This window comes from Manis javanica, chromosome 14, assembly GCF_040802235.1.
Source record: "Manis javanica isolate MJ-LG chromosome 14, MJ_LKY, whole genome shotgun sequence".
NCBI classification, from domain to species: Eukaryota; Metazoa; Chordata; class Mammalia; order Pholidota; family Manidae; genus Manis; species Manis javanica.
In genome coordinates, this window is record NC_133169.1 from 78,148,802 (window position 1) to 78,167,544 (window position 18,743).

The following is an 18,743-nucleotide window of genomic DNA, read 5'->3' on the forward strand; positions in this document are numbered from 1 at the left end:
CAGCCACCAAAGTTCCCAGGCCCTTTCTTCATCCCTTCTTCTTCCACATTCCCAACTTGGCCTCCCTCCCCTACATCACAAAACTTGTAGCAAAAAGGAAAAGAAAATATCAGACAAAGAAATACTTCTTCAAATTTTCAAGCTACACAGAAAGTTAAAATCCCCTTTCCATCTCTGAAACTTAAGCATTGACACATGCCAACTCTGTTTCCCAGAAGACATGAGCAAATAAATGCCCTTCACCCCCGCCTTTGAAATTCTCAACGCACGTTTCACCTAGTAAATGATGTGAGAAGACTTACAGTAGAAAAAGATAAAACAAAACATTTCCTTTGTGTAGCACAGCGCTGGCCCACAGTATTCAGCAGTACCGCGTGCAGAAGAGCTTCCTCAGAAACGTGTCCAATGAGGCACACTTTGGGTTGAACACTCGCCTATGCTATCTTTACGAAGTCAGTGAAGCCTCAAAAGGTGCAAGTCAAGATGGGAGAATTCCTAAGTTTCCGAACCCCAAGCTCCAGAGTTCAGAGTTCTTCTAAGACATAAATGTTTCTGAAGTTTCTTCTGATACTGGATTTAACGCTTTAGCCTACGTCCACATGAACAAGAGATCACTAAAAGCACCAGGCCACGCTTCGCAGGCTGCTTCGGAACAGAGTGTTCTTTCCAGGCCTGATGTCCACCTCAGCACAAGGCCCAACACAAGGTCAAGCCAGAATCACACAAGAAGGGGGCAGTGCTCTGAAACAGCCTCCTCCTGACAAATGTAGGCCACAGAAAATGCCAGATACTTGCCACTCTGCTTCCTCCTATCATTCACACACACACACACACACACACACACAAGGAAGAAAAGGACAAGAAAAGAGTTTTTCTTACTTATAGGTAAATCAGAGGTGCACAATCTGCCAAGGAACGTAGTCCCACAGCCTCCTACAGGATGCCCCCTCCTCAGTAGTGAACAGTTTCCAGAAACCTCTATATGTGCTGTGCTCGGTAAAAGGAAAATAACAGGTTTTCAAAACAACCTTTTCCAGAAAGCCAGCTGTCTTTCTCAAAAGCTATCTCCCTTAAAAAAAATCTTCACAGACATACTAGTTAACTAAGAAGAGATTTTCTATCATGTGCAAATCCCCTTTAATAAGGAGAGAATGTTTAGACAGACCAACGATGGATCTGGTGGGGTTCATTCAAATCCAAATTCCAAACCAAAGAAATAGGAGACTTGTGTGTGTTAGATTAAGCACTGAAATGTCACAGGAAGGAAGGAAGGGATGGAGGGATGCAGGGAGGGAGGGAGGCAGGCCAGAAAATAAACACCTAAGAAAGTATAAGATGTGGAAAACACATTCAAAATCAACATTGTGAAGAACAAGGCAAATTTTTTTATATCTCTGTATCTCACAAGTCATAATGTGGAGATTTTGTGCAACAAAATGGGAAGTTTCATGAGAAACAAAAAGGGGAAAACCTTTACTATCACAATGCTGATTCAGGAATTTTTCTTTCATACATTTGTACACTTACACCTTTCAAAGAGGAAAGCTTATCACTTCATTTAATTTGCAGTGAAGAAACTAAGAAAAAAAGTGAGCTGGCTAGCCTGAGGTCACTCGGCCCCTAAACTGCATAACTGGGACTAAATCCGAGTGTCCCAATCCAGAGCCTGCTCTCTCACCCTTTGCCACCGTGCCGGGGATTTGTTTCACTTCAGTAACTGCTGGCTACAGACTTTCAGTCTTGATATGAAATGGACAAATGTCACTGTCTAGTGACCTTTTTTGAAAGCAGGAATGGTCCATCACCTAACAATCTCAGCATGTTAAAAAACACACATACTTTGGGCTGTTAAGAAGATTTGGCACAGAGGTTCTGCATGTAGTGACAATGGGTTAACAGCTAAGATGAACCATTTTTGAAGAGAAAATGCATGGCATGTACATAATTTTGAGGCTATTTTATTTAATTGGCCTTTGGGAAGCGATGCACTAGGAACCCCCCTACCCCCACCCCCATGTAGATGTACACATTGTTAAACTATACTTTTGTTATGTTGTCATGCAGAATTTTCTTTTAAAAGTTATCTTCATAAATGAAATAGGCATATCAACTAAGGTTTCCATAACTGTTCTTCAAACTTTATAGGTGTATCTGCTCCAGAAAATATCATTAGCCCCTAAATACTATGATTGCTAGGAAACATTATGAGTCTACCTTTCTTTAAAAAGAAAACTTTAATTCTCTCAGATGCTATATTTATGTAGAGAAGTTCTAAAAAGGTTTAGGTGCTTAATATTCAAAACTAGTCAGTACAGAAGAAAAGCAGGTGGACTTAATAAAGAACTTAGCCTCAGCTCCTTCCCTAGATGCCCTTATAATGACGATAAACAATTTTAAAATAAAAACAAATTGTAAACCCATAAGGATAACAAGAATGAGTGACAAGAAGCACCTCTCACTTTGATACAGAAGGTGATGTCCCATGCCTCCCACCCCAACTACCCCAACATCAGCCCAGAGTTGAAAATTTCTAGATTTTTACAGAAAGGTTCAATCTGCTCTTAAATATGAGCAGACAGCTATAGTTACCTAAACACTTAAGGAAAGCTTCTAAAATAGAAGGCAAAAGAAACAGAAAAATGAATCTTAAACAAAAAAATATGCAAAGAGAAAAAATTTTGAAAATTATCATTAACACCTCTAGACAAATAAAGTAGTATATTTAAGAAAGAAAAGCATATTTTTTTTAAAAATGGACATTAAGAGATAAAAATGAGATACTAGAAGTTAATATTTATAAAAGAAGAAATAAAATACCAACATAGAGTTTGAAAGATAAAATTGAAGTTATCTTTCATATATGGAGCAAAAACAGAGATGGAAAACAATAAGAAAGACAATAGGAAAACTAAAGAACTCAAGTAGGAAGGCCAATATCCACATAAAAAAACACAGGAACAAATCACTAAATAATTCAAGAAAGTCTCTAAGAACTGAAAGACATTAATTCCAAGAGTGAACAGATCTGCTTAAATTCCCACCACACTCAATTAAAATAGATTCACACCACGATATATCCTTGTGTAACTTTAGGACATTGATCCTAAAAGCCAGAAAGAGAAAGCATCAAAAAGTAAGAATAGCATCAGACTGCTGGACCCTGGATGCTGGAGGCAAATAAAGTCTTCAGTATTCTGAGGGAAAGTGATTTCTAATCTAGAGTTTTATATCCAGCCCCATTATCAACTAGCATGAGAAAAGAATAGAGATACATACCGGTAAGGTCTAAAAAAATATCCCTTATCCACCACCTTTTCATAGAAGCTACTGAATGATGGATTCTGCCAAAAGGAATAAATGAATGAGGAAAGAGGGAGAAAAGGAGTTGAAGGAAAAGGGTATAACCACATACAAAAAGGCAAAGGAAATCCCCAAAAGGATGGAGAAGCATATCAGAAAGTCACAAGAATAATTTCTTCAAGGTAAAACTGATAGATTAGATTGCCCAATATAAATGAATCTAATAAAAGGAAATATACATCATGTGGGAGAAATCAGAGATGACTTTGTGGTAAGTATATAGAAAACAAAACAAATAAAAAAGAAAGCTAAGCAAAAGAAAGGCCAAGTGAGATTATAATCTACAAATGGTATTTTAAACTATATTGTTCAACTACCAATGTAATTCACATGGTCATCATAATGTTAACATGGAATACAGACTCTTCTAGATTTAGCAATGTAAGCACATCGTTGAGAAATATGGAAAGTGATGACCAAAGAAATGGCTAAAAGAATTTAAAATGACTGCTTCTGGAAAGCAGAAATGGGGAAGGCGTGGTGTGGGCTGGTTTTGCAACAGTTTTCATAGATATTTTTCTTTATTAAACTATCTATGTGTGTGTATGTGTATATGTATATATATATATATGAACATATATATATATTTGATTTTAAAAAACTAAATTGAAAAAAATCTAGTTAGTACAAAGACCAACATCCTAATATTTAGCAGCTCTATAAACTTCTAAATTGTTCCTATCTGACTACTGCTAATTTCAACTTCAATTTTCTTAACCAAGGTCACATGAGGTTCCCCCCTCATTGATAGTTATTATTTCCCCTATTTATGTAACAAGTCTATTTGTATTTGTTTGCTAAATGTCAAGGTTAGCATCATCGATGCTAGAACTGATTAATTCAGACTCACTTAGCAGCACCTGAATTCTGAGAATGTGTGTCTAGCTCTAGAACACAATAAAACCAAAACCCACTGCCCCCTTTCACTAACTGCAGAGAATTCAGTAAAACCGAGTATTATACCTATAAGCCTCCCTATCGGTAACCACTTGAACACTATTATAAACAGGCACTACAATCGACAAACCACTTTGAGATATTCAGTAGAGTTCAGACACCCTATCTCACCAATTTTCCACTGGGTTGAGATCTTAGTAATCAACACAATAACCAATGAGGGCCCCAAATGATTCAGTATTACTGGTAAGCAAACATTTCTGACAGAAGTCTCTTAGACAATGTACAGGTCTCCACATGGTAACACAGATTATGATGGCAGCCCTCTGTTGAAAACCGATCAAATTAGAAAGAAAAATACGTAATCATCAAGGCATTGCTGCAGGCAAAAGTCATAAGGAAAGCGGCCCTCATTTAAAGCAGCCCTTTGGAGAATCCACAATTTTCAAGAGTGAGTCACTATGTGCCTCTAGCCTGAAACGTATTCTCTCTCTCACTTTCCAGGACACCACATGGCAAATTACGTTCTCAGGAAAAGAAACAAACTTACCTTTCACAGGCTCGGACAGTCCACGCGGCAATTATCCATAATGAGATACTAAAAACCAAGAGTACCGTTCCTGGGCATATAGTCATTAAAGTCTTCATAACAAAACGCGTATTGAAGTTTATCTTATTAAGCGCTCCAATGCTTCTAGAGGAGGCGTCAGTAAAAAGTTTGCTATGTAAAAGCATGACTCTGGCAATCAGATAGAGTCTTAGGAACATTGGTATAGATAAAATAATATCCACGTCAGCGGTGGTTGTGGATGGGGCATAGGAGAAGGCAAGCCGGGCCGTCCATGTGAACGTGTAATTCCCAGGTATGGGATGAATAGCACACACCAGTATTTCCAAGCAGATGAAGAAAATACGCTCATAAGTCATGGCTATTCTCCAGTCATCTGCTCCATTGTCCACCATGAACAACTGAAAAAATAAAGTAGAGAATCAGCTTCAGTATGGCATGAATGGTCTACAAGTGTTAGTGCAGATTTTTTAATACGTTAACAGATGATTTTCAGCAATCTTGGAGAGCTAAAGGTTATTGCTTTTAAACACTAGCCAGGTATGCTATTTTTTTTAAAACGGTATTGGTTCAGAAGGAGGACTTCATTTTAGAAAAATTAAAATTCAAAGCTTGCAACACAGGAGCTGAAATTATTTTGGATCCATGCTCCTGGACAATCACGGAAGTAATATCACTTTAAAATAAGGGGTGTGAGCCTATCAGTAATGCACCTGCCTTAGATAAAGTCAGAATGGATGTGCCTTATAACAAGTTGTCCTCTGAAAGGTTCTGGATCTAAACCCTGACGCAGTTCTAACTATATTCTTTGTGGAATCTATTTACTGCGCCTCTGCAATCAGCGATGCCCTATCATGCAGCTATGCATGAGTGTCCTTACCGGAAATCTTGTTTGTGGCTTCAAAGAGAAACGCACAGGAGGCCACAGATGAATGTGGCACAGACACTTCTCCCTGATTCCCTGCTGCTATACTGCTTCCCTTCTCTCTTTTCCTCTGCCTCCCTTGGCCTTCCCTTGGATTATTAATTTGTTTTTTATTATTCTTTCTTAATAAAGATTCCTTTTGCCTATTTCTTGCACTACAATGAAAGAAAACAAAGAGAAAAAGAAGAAAAAGGAGACAGATGATAGATATATAAATAGATACACTGGTAGACAGATACAGACAGATACATACAACATAGAGACTAAAAGAGACAGAAAGGAATGTTTCCTTTCTTCCCTGGCTTTTTGGTAAACAAGTCCACCGGGCTCACGCCGTCCATAAACAACCAGAGGCATCTGGAAATGCGTGGTGACATTTCTGACTGGCAGAATGACTCGTGGGGGCTACTGGCATTGACAGCCAGGAAGCCAGGGGTGCCTGATGGGCTGCAATTCTGGGAGCCCCACGCACAAGAAAGACCAGTCTTCCCAGAACGCTTATAGCTCTTCCCCGCTGAGGAAGATGACATATTCTTTGCCTTTGGTAAGTAGCCTGTTTAACAAGAGAGCATGATATGAAGGCAACCCAAATGGGAACGATACATCCTCACATAAGTGAATCACAGAGGAGGCTGGCAGAGCAGGTTTGCACTATGGCTGGATTCTACGTACTCTGCTCTTTCAGAGTTCAGAGAGAAATTTTCCCACCATGTGAATGGGTACAAATTCCATTCCAGCTTAATTATTCTGCAGTTCATAGCTACTTGGCGTGCTGTTATTCAAACACTGCCATTCACGTTACTTTGCAAGGATAGGAATCTGAGGACAAAGATCACTTCTTTCTGCAGCAGAATCTCTCATCAACATATCAAAATGTTACCAAATTAAGTTATGGCAACACACTCGTGTTAGGTACGCCCTTATCATAACTTTTCATCCAGGGACCTTATGGTGTTTGACAAATGCTAATACACAATAAAAATTATGTTTTGCCAGGTTTTGATAAAGAAATAGATGATAAATAAAGCAGGTCACATTGGCTATAGAAATATTCTTGTTGGTCTCACCACTTTCACTATTACATTGGCATAAAGGAACTCAATAATAAAGATGTACAAAAGATCATATAGGAATAATGGTAGAGGGCTTCAAGACTTTATACCAGTGAGAGTTTACTGGGTGCCTCTAAAGGAATGTGACCCCAAAGTCCTAAGATGTTTACATCCAAAAGAATGTGTCCCTCAAACTATATTTTGAGATACTGTGTTCAGCAGATATGCTGTCACTGCCCTCCCTAGAAACAGCTACCAGGGCGTCTTACAAGTCACATAAGAAAAACAGTACCGTTATTTAAATCCACATTTCTATTTCTACTGAAAATGGTCATACCCAGTTGGATTGTTCACTTTTTTCACCAAACCTGGCACTGAATGACTTGGCAAAAGATCAAGGGCTAAGAGCCATCAAGACCCGGGTAGCCAAAAGCTGTCCCTGAGACCAAGAGCTGCTCCTAGACAGGCCTCCCCACACCACTCTGGGCAACAGCAGCTGCCACGCGGACTCAGGACTTTCCATGGAACTGCGGAAGGAATGCCAGTGAGAGGGCTAAGTGCCATATGTTGCTTACGGAAAGTCACAGAGTCTCCTATCTTCCCGGGGCTGGCCCTCCCTCCGTCACACAGCGGGCCTTGATTCCTCTGACCTCACTCTACTCTTTATCTCGACCTCGCTTCATCGCCTCGTCTGCCCACTCCCCTAACTAGACTGGTTCTCTCCTTCCATTCCCATCACTCAGCCAAGAGCCCACTGGGGTCAGCAGCCACCTCCTTTCCCTTCTGCTGGGCCTTCCCAGGTAACCTCTGACCTCGGCCCGGAAGTCCAGCTGCTGCAGGTGGCCTGGGGCCACCCTCACACGTGCCTTCCAGCTCAGCTGAACCCTCAGCATCGTGAACGACGGCTCCCCCCGTCCTCTGGCATCTGCTCTGACCAATCATCTTCTTTCTCAAGGGCCACCTTTCCCCCAGCATCACAAACACCCCCTGTTTTAAACTTCAGCCACAGACTGCCCTACATCTCACCATTTTCTCCTTGTTTCCCTTGTCTTTTGCTCCACCCGTCTACAACAGTGTTAAAACCAAAACCAGTTCTCCAGCATTGAAAGCCTATTTCCTGGGCTTCCTCCCTCTCAGGAGAGTAGACAGCAAGTTCAAATCCCTGCTCTTCACTAAAAACACAGGAACACAAATAAACAGACCCCCCATGGGCTCTGGATCTGTCCCAGGTGGTGGTCATTTTCTCAACTACCTTTTATTCCCCCAACATGCCCATGTGGCTTTGTCCCCATCACCTCTCCAAAGCTACTCTTGTGAAGGTCAGCAAAGATACCTGAATTACTAAATCTGGTCCTTAGACTTTAATTTTCATGTTACTTGATCTGATATTAATCACTGCTCCTTCCTAAAAAAGATCTTTTCTCTTGGTTTCTGTGACATATTGCTTTTCTCATCTGCAGCCACGATGAAGGATCCATCTCAACTTCCTTTGCAAACCACCTCCCTCCTCCGCAGTCAAGAGGCCCTGCTGCACTGAGGTCCATCTCCAACCTTCTCTGACGGCTCTTTCCTGAACGATCTCCTCACGCCTTCTGTCTCCACTAGCAAATTCCTCCCCTCCATCCTCATTTAAAATAGTGAACAAATTTTAAATTACACAATCTATATTATATAATCCCTCTACTGTCCAGATTAAAACCAGTCCAACACCCATTCTGCAATCTGGTTTTGTGTCTTTTTCAACCTATTACCCCCCTTTATAATTCCCTCTGGTTGAAGCTCCTGGAACTCATTACCCCAATCATGCCTCTAAGCCTTTGGACATTCTAGAAAGTCTTTCTGTCTAGGAAATTCTTATTCCTTTAAGAAACTCTGCAATTACTTCCTTTAGGATACTGTCCATGCCCCTGCCAAATCCGGAAACTTCCTCCTTTGTTCCACCATTATCCATGCATGTGCCTCTTATTGACGCCGCCCCAGAGGACGACAACGGTTTCTTTGTAAGACTATCACCTCTACTTGTCTGTGAGGCTCCTTGAGGACAGCAACCACATGCAGAGAATAAGAAGCACTTCTTAAATGAACTGCCTTGTTATTTCTCATTAAATATTGACTATCCTAATCAATGGATAGGCCCTAATGTTAATTAAATATGCTCATAGAAGATGAGAATACTATAGCACAATGCAAGTGAAATAAATCTGTCATTTTTCTAATTTGTAGAGAACACATCCTGCTAAATGCTAAGTAACTGCAGCAGCATAATTTTGCAATTCCATAGGAAGTCAAGATCGTGTTCTTCTTCAGTAACATTCCCAGAAAAATTTTCTATCACATAGAAAATGAAAACATTCTAAACATCAGATATTCAACAACTGGTTCTATGTCAAGTACTAAAATCCAACTGCAGAAATATCCCCATTACATTCCATGTGATTGATATAATGCATACAATCTGCCTTAAGTTCACTTGTGGGGGAATTTGCAGCATCAGAATTAAAACATCCTCATTAAAACATCCCTATATTCATCTTTCATTTGAAGGTTGATAAGAGAAGAAAGATTATAGGGCAAAAGCATGGCAGTTGAGTCTACTTTAATCCTAGAGCTACGGCTTGTGGTCTTCACCAGAGGTCTAAAGTAATGGGCAGGCGTAACACGGAATACGCCCCACAATATATCCTATCACAAACTTGAACTTTCCAGTGCAGCTGTTTTACATTTGCTCAGATACCCCAAATATAATATACTTCAAGCTCACTGTCCAAGATGAATCAGCAAGAGAGTCATCAGCAGGACGGACAGAGGTCTGCAGTCTAGTGGGAGAGGCATGATCAGGTCAGCTGCTGGCAAGGGGCCCTCTGCTCAGCCCAGCTGCCTTCCACATGTGCTTCTCCCCCTCAGTGAGGCTGCAAGCTCCGTAGTCTGATCCGGGACAGTGTCTTACACATCCTGGGCTTTTTTTCTGGTAAAGAACTGCGGGCAGTGCTCAGCACAAAAATGGGGCTCAGAAAATACGTACTGAATAAAATAATTTTAGTCATGTATTAGTTAAGAAGTATACGTAGAATAGCCAAGAAAACTCTGAAAAAAAGAAGACTAACAGGAAGCAGCAGCCGCAATAGATTATCCAGCAAATTAATAATTAAAACCATGCAGCACCGGCACACAAAGTGAACATAGCAAAAGTCCAAGACAGATCCAAGACACTGGGAGGTTCACAGTATCATAAAGGCGGACAATCACATCGGTGGAGAAAATACAGTCTATTGAAAAATGATTTGGGGACAACTAAATAGCCATCTGGAGAAATACACAGTTGAGCCGATGGCTTACACTAAATGTATCAAGACGAATGCCAGGCAGATGACAGGTTTACATAAAATGAAACTATTAACATATGAGAAGTCAGGCAAGAATTATTTTGTAAGCTCACTAAAAAAGGAAAGCCTTTTAAATCTGACAAAGACCCCTGAGCCGTAAGAGGAACACGGATGCGTTTGGCTACATTAAACTTTTGTTTTCTGCACCTAGCCAAAACTATGGTAAAGAAAGTAAAAACGCAAACACCAAACTGGGGGGAATATGTTCACAGCTATTATCACAAAGGACAAATTTCCCTAATAAATAAAAGTGCCTACAAATTCTTAGTAAAAAGGCAAGCAATTCACCAGAAAGTGAACAAAAGACAACGAACAACAGGTAACGGAAAAGAAACTAAAAATGGGCTCACTCTATTTTTTTAAAAGAGATGCTCACTCTCAATTATAAAAGGAAAATGTCATATTGATCTGTCATATTGAAAAAGACCATAAAGTTTTACAATGCAATAATATACTAGGGAAGGGGAAATGAATATTCTCATAACTGTAGGTAGAAGTACGATTTGGTACAACCCTGGGAAGGGCAAGTTATCAGGCTATAAATGCAAATACTTGATCAGACGATTGCATTTATTTACATGAAGTTTGTTCTGTCAGTATATTTGCACATGTGAGAATGAGCATCAATGATCATTTGTTATTACAGCATTCCTCTTACATTTAGCAAAAAACTAGAAATGATTTAAATATTCACTAATAGGGAAGGGAGTTAAACAAATTAGGGACATCCATAAAATAGAACAGAATGCCATTAAAAAAAATGAGGAAACTTGTTATATACTATTTAAAAAATGGTCTAGAAAGTAACTGAGTTAAAAAAAAAACCACATATGTTACTACTAGTGTAGTTCTGTTAAGGAAGAGAACATACATTTGTATTTGTATATGCACAAAGAATTTCTGTAAGAGTATTCTAGAAATAAATAATAAGTGTTCCTTAGGGGAGGTGAACTGAGCAGCTGGAAATCAGAAACAGAAGGGAAACTTTTCGTTATATAATCTTTAATATATAATTACATAATCTTTTTTACTTTGTGAAACCATGTGAATAATTAAATGTAAGTTAACAACAAAAACAAGGGGAAATAACTGTTAAAAAAAGAGGAAGACAAAATGAGAATGAATGAGGTCATTACACATTTGAAGGCATCGTAACAGGTAGCTTTCATGTGCAAAGCTGAAAAATGAGGAGGTGTTAACTGACACTCACAACCACAACCTACAGAGCCATAGATGCTGAATTCAATTTATATCTAAAACATTCTCCTTACTAAGGCCAAACCTTGAACCGTTGCATTACATAACTGCTTTCAACAGCACGAACAAAAATAAAGAAGAGTTCTTAGTTAACCTTTAAACCAAATAATTGATAACACCGAGCTCTTGTTTTCATTCAGTCAGTGGATACTCCCGTTTGTAAGGTCCTGTGGATACAAGATGAAAAAGGCCTCTCAGTATTTGATGAGGAAGAGAAGTAAAAAGTGAATGATCACAGCGCCTGTGGAAATTGCCATACCAGCAGTGTGAGGACACAGAGGGAACAGAGAGGAGGGCTGGGGAGGTGACATCAAGGAATAGTTCCTGGTGCCCAGGTTTCCCTTCCACAGTGGTGGCCTGGACTCTCCCTATAACTCAGGACTGTGAACTTCCAACTTCAGTTCTGCCATATTTGGTTGATAATGGCCCAAAAGAAAATGCACAGAAATGTGTTCATGAAAACAGAGGCCCCTTCCTTAGAAACCAGCTTTCGGATGAAAGAGAACTGAAAAGCCACCACAAACGCTAGCCCAAGGATGAGGTTTTCTGTAGTAAGGCATTGCCAAGACTCAATCAACCACGCAGTTAGACCACAACTGCCCAACCTGATCAAAGGACAGAGGAAGAGAGAAGACGTTTCAAGAGTCTCACTGAGATCTCCTGCAAGACCCTCAAACCCAAAACTATAGGAGGCAAAATCAGAAGCTGTGTTCAGCATTCCTATGCAATGTCCAGTTCGGAGCAAAACTGGGAATAAACAAGCAAAGCGGATGTTTGTCACTCCCCCCACACCCATCCTGTGGCTTTTCCTGGCTTTGGAGCCTCCCGCCCGTTCCAGCAGCCCTATGCACTCACGGTGTCCTGAGACTTTTCTACATCCAATAAGAAGGATTTCAAAACTAATGCAGTGAAGTATTAACGTCTGAATCGCTAAGTCCTCCCTGCGCAAAGGGCACCGAGGAAAGAACTTGCCTGCAATGCAGAAACCAAAGCTCAGATTTCAGATATTCTAACCTGGTACATGGGAAGTCATTTAAACTTTATGGACCTTATTTCCATCGTCTCTAAAATGGATCATGTTATTTGCTGTCTCTGAAAGTGGTTGTAATGATGACATGAACACATATACTAGGTTGTGGACAACACTGGGAACTGGCCAGTCCAGTTCCATTGCCATGCCTCTCCCCTTGCCCATCTCCATGACAGAAATATCTCCTTTTCCAGACTATTTTGCAGGTATGCATAGCCATGTGATGCAGTTTTGACCAGCATCATAAACAGAGGGCTGTAGACAGGCTTATTAGAATGTCTTTGCTTTTTTACTGAAAATGACATCTGGCTGGCATAGCCCTTTTCCTTCCTTCCTCCAACCCTAAACAGAGGTGATGCCTGGGTCTGCAGCAGCTATCTTGTGACCATCAGAAAAAGGCCCAAAGTATGCCAGCCTGGACATTTTAAGTCACTGGTCAGTAACCCCTTAAACCAGGAAGCCACTGTGAGCTGGGTTTTCTCTTAGTTGAGCAGCTAAAAGCATGCCGACATTTAATTTAATGCACCTTAAAGTGCTGTGTGAAGGTCTGTAAGAGATAAAGAATAACTATCAGCTTAAATGTCTTATGGAGAGAGCAGCTGACAATTCAAAAGGGATGCATCTTAAATATTGGAATTTAAAGCACAATAACTACTGTGAGATGGAGTTATTTCTGGGTGGGTGGCTTTGTTCATGTCTTTTAAATATCAACCAACTGCTCAGAATATCATGTAGTGTGACTCATAGGAAACACACACACATTTTGGAGCCAGAGAAGCTTGGATTTAATTTCTGGCCACTAACTAGCTAAATGGTTTTACAAGATATTTAATCCCTGTAAACCTCAGTTTGTTCTTCTATAAAAAACATTAAAATAACATCAACCTTGTGTGATTATCATGAGGGAACAACCCTCTCTGCTAACCCTAGTAGAAGAGACTCCTAGAGTAAGTAACGGTATTTCACGGACCCCCTAGGAAGGCAAATACATGAATTAATAAGCGCTAAATTGTGATATGAAAATGGGAAAATGAATCATGAAAGAGGAGGAAGGGAATCTGGTAAAGAAAGAGCAAAGTCAGTGTTGCAGGCATTCTTAAACCTGCAACCGTACCTATTTTTGAAAGAATGTTTATCATTTGCACAAACTATGAGTTTCTGAAAATTCTCCTCTTGTGACTTAGACAAGAGCTTTGTCTACAGACCAAATCCTAGAATTGTCCACTGGGGTCCAATGAAAGGTGAGGTTATCATCAACTGATGCTCTGCTGCTTTTAAAGGTTATTTCAAACCTTAACCCCTTTTACATGGCTTCTCATACCTGGCCCACACTTTCTGGGGTCCCATTCAGGTGTTTACACATGTTGATGTATTATCAGATAACTGTTCTCACATTGCCTTAGAACTTATGTAATTTGTTTCTAAAGATTACTTTTTTGAACTTCTCCAGAAAGATACAACAATTGTCTTTCCTCTTCTGGTTCTCTCAACAGAGGGATGTTGCAGAAAGACTAAATTATGTGGCCTAGGAAGACACAGGTGCTGGAATCACTGACTGCAGCTATGATGAAAAGCAAGATCAGAGGAAATGAGAAACTGGAATAAAATTTCTCCAGTCAGCTTTTTACTCTTTTTTCATTGACATGCTTATGCTAACTGTCTATACATTCTGGTAAGTGTCCTCAAATAAAATTTGAGAGTTGACAGGGGATAAATCATAAAATAAGCAGGGTGAGTCCTAAAGCCATGAAATAAGTCAACTCAGTTGATCTTCAGAATTTCAAAAGAAATAGTAACAACTGTATATTTTCATTTGAAGCATTATAGTAATTATTGCTGCATAGCTCAGGTGTATTGTCATCACCTTACTTATTTTAAGCACTTTAAAAGCTAGCTAAAACTCACTTATATCGTTATCTCATTTGCCCTCATAACAGTCCTATTAAAGTGCAGGCAACTGAAAAAATTTGCTTCTGGTCATGTCCTGAGTTACTGGAAAACCTGGAGTTGAAGTTCAGGTCTTCTAGCATCCACATCATTTGATGGGGGCATGAGGCTGAACTGAAAAGTTGAATGCAAATCAGCTATTTATAAAGCACATAAACACTTACCCACTGATTTACATTGATTTCTAAAATGTCACACCTTTACCCCTTGATGGTCACAGATGGCAGTAGGTCCTTGGACCTCCTGCTTCTCTGGCAGAAGCAAATACTTAAAATAATTGCACATTATATCCAGTGCCCTCTGGTAGCAGAAATAGACTACTTTCTGGTTTAGCTTTTCTCTAAATTAGATATTTTTCATCCAGAATATTTCTTTAAACTTTGATTGTATAAGACTTCAAGTGGCACACAGTCAGTACTTGAGATGAAATTTCAAAGCTGTTTTAAAGTGTGCTTAACTTGCCACATGTTAATGGACCCAGATGCTGCTCTAACCTGCTATGCATGTAATTCAAACAAAACACAAGATCACTCAAGAAGAGAGATACTATGATCATCCCCATTTTACAAATGAAGAACTGAGGCTAAGGGTGAAGGAACGAGCTGGGGTTATATAATAGTGAAGTCTGGGGCTGGGCTATGAACCCAAGCGATCCAACTTCAGAACCTGTGTCCATAGTAAGTATCCTGCTGCTCATCATATCCTAGCCAATTATAAGACCATTTTACGAAGAACACAGAGAAAATGCAATGATAACGTCAAATAAGCCCATATGCTTTTGACATATTTGGTTATCTAGGACCCTGGCATTCAGAAAAGGAGAAACAAAGAATATACAGTGGGGAAGGGAATATACATTGAAGAAAGAGAACTCTTACATTTGGTGATCAGTTGTAGCAGGAAGTATTAGCAGAAGAGGAAAGAGGGACACACAGAAACACACAGCAGACACAAGGTCTCAGAAGACTCAACAAACTTAACTCTTTATTAGAAGACCAAACTATCTGCTACACCTCAATCACCAAAAACACATCTCAGCTTTACAACACAATGTAAAAATCTCATGTTTTCAATAATGGTGCTGACTTTTAACAAAGGCTCCAGGAGACAAGTGATCCTCTTTTTGAAGGCAGAGTTGCAGAGAATTGGGATGCCTATGTCTAGATTTTAGAAATGTTTCTACCCCAGATTGTGAAAATAAAAATGGATGTGAAATAATTGATCATGATCTCTTTCAAAGTTCTAAAAGAAAGTAAGTGTCAGCCTAGAAGACTACACACAAGTAAATTATGTTTCAGGGGAAAGAAACAGTGAAAGACAGACATTTTAGACACAAAGATTAAGAGCAGAAGTGGCTGCTAGAAAATGTGCTACCTACAAGAAGAAAACAGGACCCGGAAAAGAGAAGCTAGAAGAGTAAATGAACAAGTGGGCAATGCTTGTAAGTATAAATAAAATGAGCTGTAACTATTATCAGCAGCATAACCATAATGACTAGTTGGGATGGGGTTGGAAAAGCAAGACATGAATAAAATCCTGACATCAGTAATACAGATGGAGGAAAAGAGAGGTTAGAATGAAGTCTTCCAGGGGTTGTATATGATATGGAAAAAGGACAGAAATTCTAACTTCAGACACTGTTAAATATACTTATTTGCTAAAATTTAAGTATAACCACTAAAAGGTGAGAAACAATTGTATAACATCTAAGCTGTTAGAGGAAAAAAAAGAATTTAAAAAAATCCTCACATCACCCAACATAAGAAAGGAGAAAGAGAAAGACAGAGGCAGTGAAAAAGCATTATGAACTCAAAATAAATGTCAGAAATAGGTCCCTAAGTAACAGTTGCTATAATTAATGTAAATGAACTAGACCATCCAAAATGCAATGTTGAGTGAAAAAAAGCAAGTTGTAAAATAATAGGCACCGCAGAGCGTCTATGTGAGATTCAAAGAACTAAAAATACTAAAGATGGTTTATGAATGCACTTACATTGAGTGAACAGAGAAAAGCATGGGCTGGAAGGATGCGCACACAATTCTGAATGGCAGTTGCCTCTACAGATGGAAGGAGGAAAATAAGAATTAATAGAAAATGAAGAATATTTCTTTTCACTGTACTTTGTTTTTAGAGTCCACATTTAAGTGAAATCATATGGTATTTGTCTTTCTCTGCCTGGCTTATCCCACTCAGAATAATACTTTCTAGATTCATCCTTGTTGTTACAAAATGAACAAAGTAGCAGCAGGTCCACAGACACTGAGAAGTGACTGGTGGCTACGATGGGGCAGGGCTGGGGTGGGTAAATGAAATAGGTGAAGGGGATAAAGAGGCATAAAATCTCAATCAACATACAAATTAGTCATGGGGACATACAGCGTTGAGAATATAGCCGATAGTTCTGTAATATCTTTCTATATTGATAGAAACTACACTAGCTGGGGTAAGGAATAAGTAATGTATATAACTTAAATCATTGTGTTGTATATTGGAAACCAATATTATATATCCACTATATTTCAGTAAAAAAGATTGAAAAAAGAATATTTCAACTTGGGCTGTAATGTTCTTTTTCACTTATGATAAATAAAATTTGGGGGCAAAAAGAAACCAAAAACTCTACTACCAACAGACCAAAAGCCAGGGGCCTCTGAGGGGGACGACTTTTTAAATGTCATAGAATCTAGTCCAAGTCTCCCTGGCAGCCAGAGCTGGGGGCTTTCTTTCCTTTTTCATGGACAAAAGGTTCTGTTGAAGTGGAAACCAGTGAGCAAGCTGGGAAAGAAGGGAAGTCACCAGAAGGATTCCTCAAGCTCAACCACGCAGTCTTGGCAACTGGGAACACATCCCAGGAGCCTGGGATACAAGAGCCCAGAGTCGGAGGCTGAACCACAGGGAAGAATTGTTTCTGTTGCTTTTTATTTTGTATTTTTCTAAACTAAGCCCTCCAAGTTAGTTAGAATAGAGCATCACAAGACACGTTAAACGCTGCCTGGTAACAGTCAAGGTTAAGCAAAGACGCACAAAATTGCAGCTTAGTGTTCAATTCTAAAAACTCCCTTTTTAAAGCATTCTGCTTTACTATCTCATGGCTGCCATGTGTTGTTACATAGTAATAGTTACTCTCCTGAGTTTAAAAACTACATGACAAAATAGACATGAAGTGGCAAGTCTGTTACAGCTAGCCAGGGCTGGAATTAACTGTAATTAAGTCTGATCTCCAGGACTAGCTCTGAACACCCACATGGTAAGTAAGACCAGTCAGTCAGCACTGGTATTAGTGATTTTTAATAAAACTTGTCAATTTGTACTCTTTGCATTGAAGTCAGACAAATAATCTTTCTAATGGCACCATTAAAGAAGAAATAATCAGAGAAGCCATAATTAAGTTTGATTTTCTCCCAAATTCATGTTTGGGAGATCCATATATTACTCTAATGCTATGGGAAATGACCCATATTCAGGATGTATTCCAAGACTGCCAATTGGCCTAACATAAAAGTACTGCACCCTAAAGATGGAAGGTAGAAAATAAAACTTTGCATACTTCTTAAGGAAGACTCTCTATCGAAAAGAACTGCCAGTCTGGTTGATAAATCAGTGCTGGAAGTGGAGAGTGGACTCTTTCTATGGCAAAAGAATTCTGAATGGCAGAAAGAATGTGTTTTGCTGTCATTTTAGTCAACCAGTTCTTTTACCTTACATCCCCTCTCTGTTCTTATAATCCCCAGGTGCTTACATCACAGACACAGAGAAGAAGAATGAGAAGGAAATCTCACTCAGTCTTTCAGACAGCAGGAATTTATAAGTTCCATGTTTCATATTTAAAATAGGTTGATGGCAAAATTGATATTGAGGATATGTGATTGTTAAATTGGCAGAGAATACCCAAAAAATCTGAGGCAAAATAAAGAAAACCAATGTCTTATCTGTTTCTACACTCTAAAATTTGGAGAGGTGACAGAAAGACAGAATAGTCTACTATAAATAAGATTTCAACTGAATTCAATGCAACTAATGTTTTTAGTCTGGGCCACACACCAGCCTCTAGTGGAGGCACAGAAATCAGGGCAACAGTCCATGGCGTCAGGGAGCTCCCAACACAGGGGAGAAAAATCTGTGTGGAGAGAAGACCCCGCCACACTCAGCACTGTGATCCTGGACAAGTCACTTGACCTCTCCATATTCCATTTTCTTCAATAAGATACTAGTACCTCCTTCACTAAGTTATTATACGGTTCCAAGGTAATCCAAGTGTGACCCCTACAAGAGTCCCTGGCACACAGAAAGGTCTGAACAAATATTACCCATGTGTATCATCAT

At 39.5% G+C, this 18,743-nt stretch overlaps 1 protein-coding gene across 7 annotated transcripts in view; it reads right to left on the bottom strand.

Annotated features, from left to right (window-relative positions):
* The window catches only part of KCNN2 (potassium calcium-activated channel subfamily N member 2), a 338,557-nt gene that overhangs the window by 92,589 nt on the left and 227,225 nt on the right, over positions 1–18,743 (bottom strand). For 4 of the 7 annotated variants that reach the window (XM_037020058.2, XM_037020057.2, XM_073222173.1 and 1 more), the window contains one exon: positions 4,808–5,226. The exons of 1 other annotated variant lie outside the window; for it this stretch is intronic. In XM_037020058.2, coding sequence (XP_036875953.1) covers positions 4,808–5,226 — 419 coding nt within the window. Of the gene's footprint in view, positions 1–302; positions 557–4,807; positions 5,227–9,563; positions 9,585–18,743 lie in introns of those variants that run through there. 2 more of the 7 variants (XM_073222174.1, XM_073222175.1) reach the window with 2 other exon arrangements.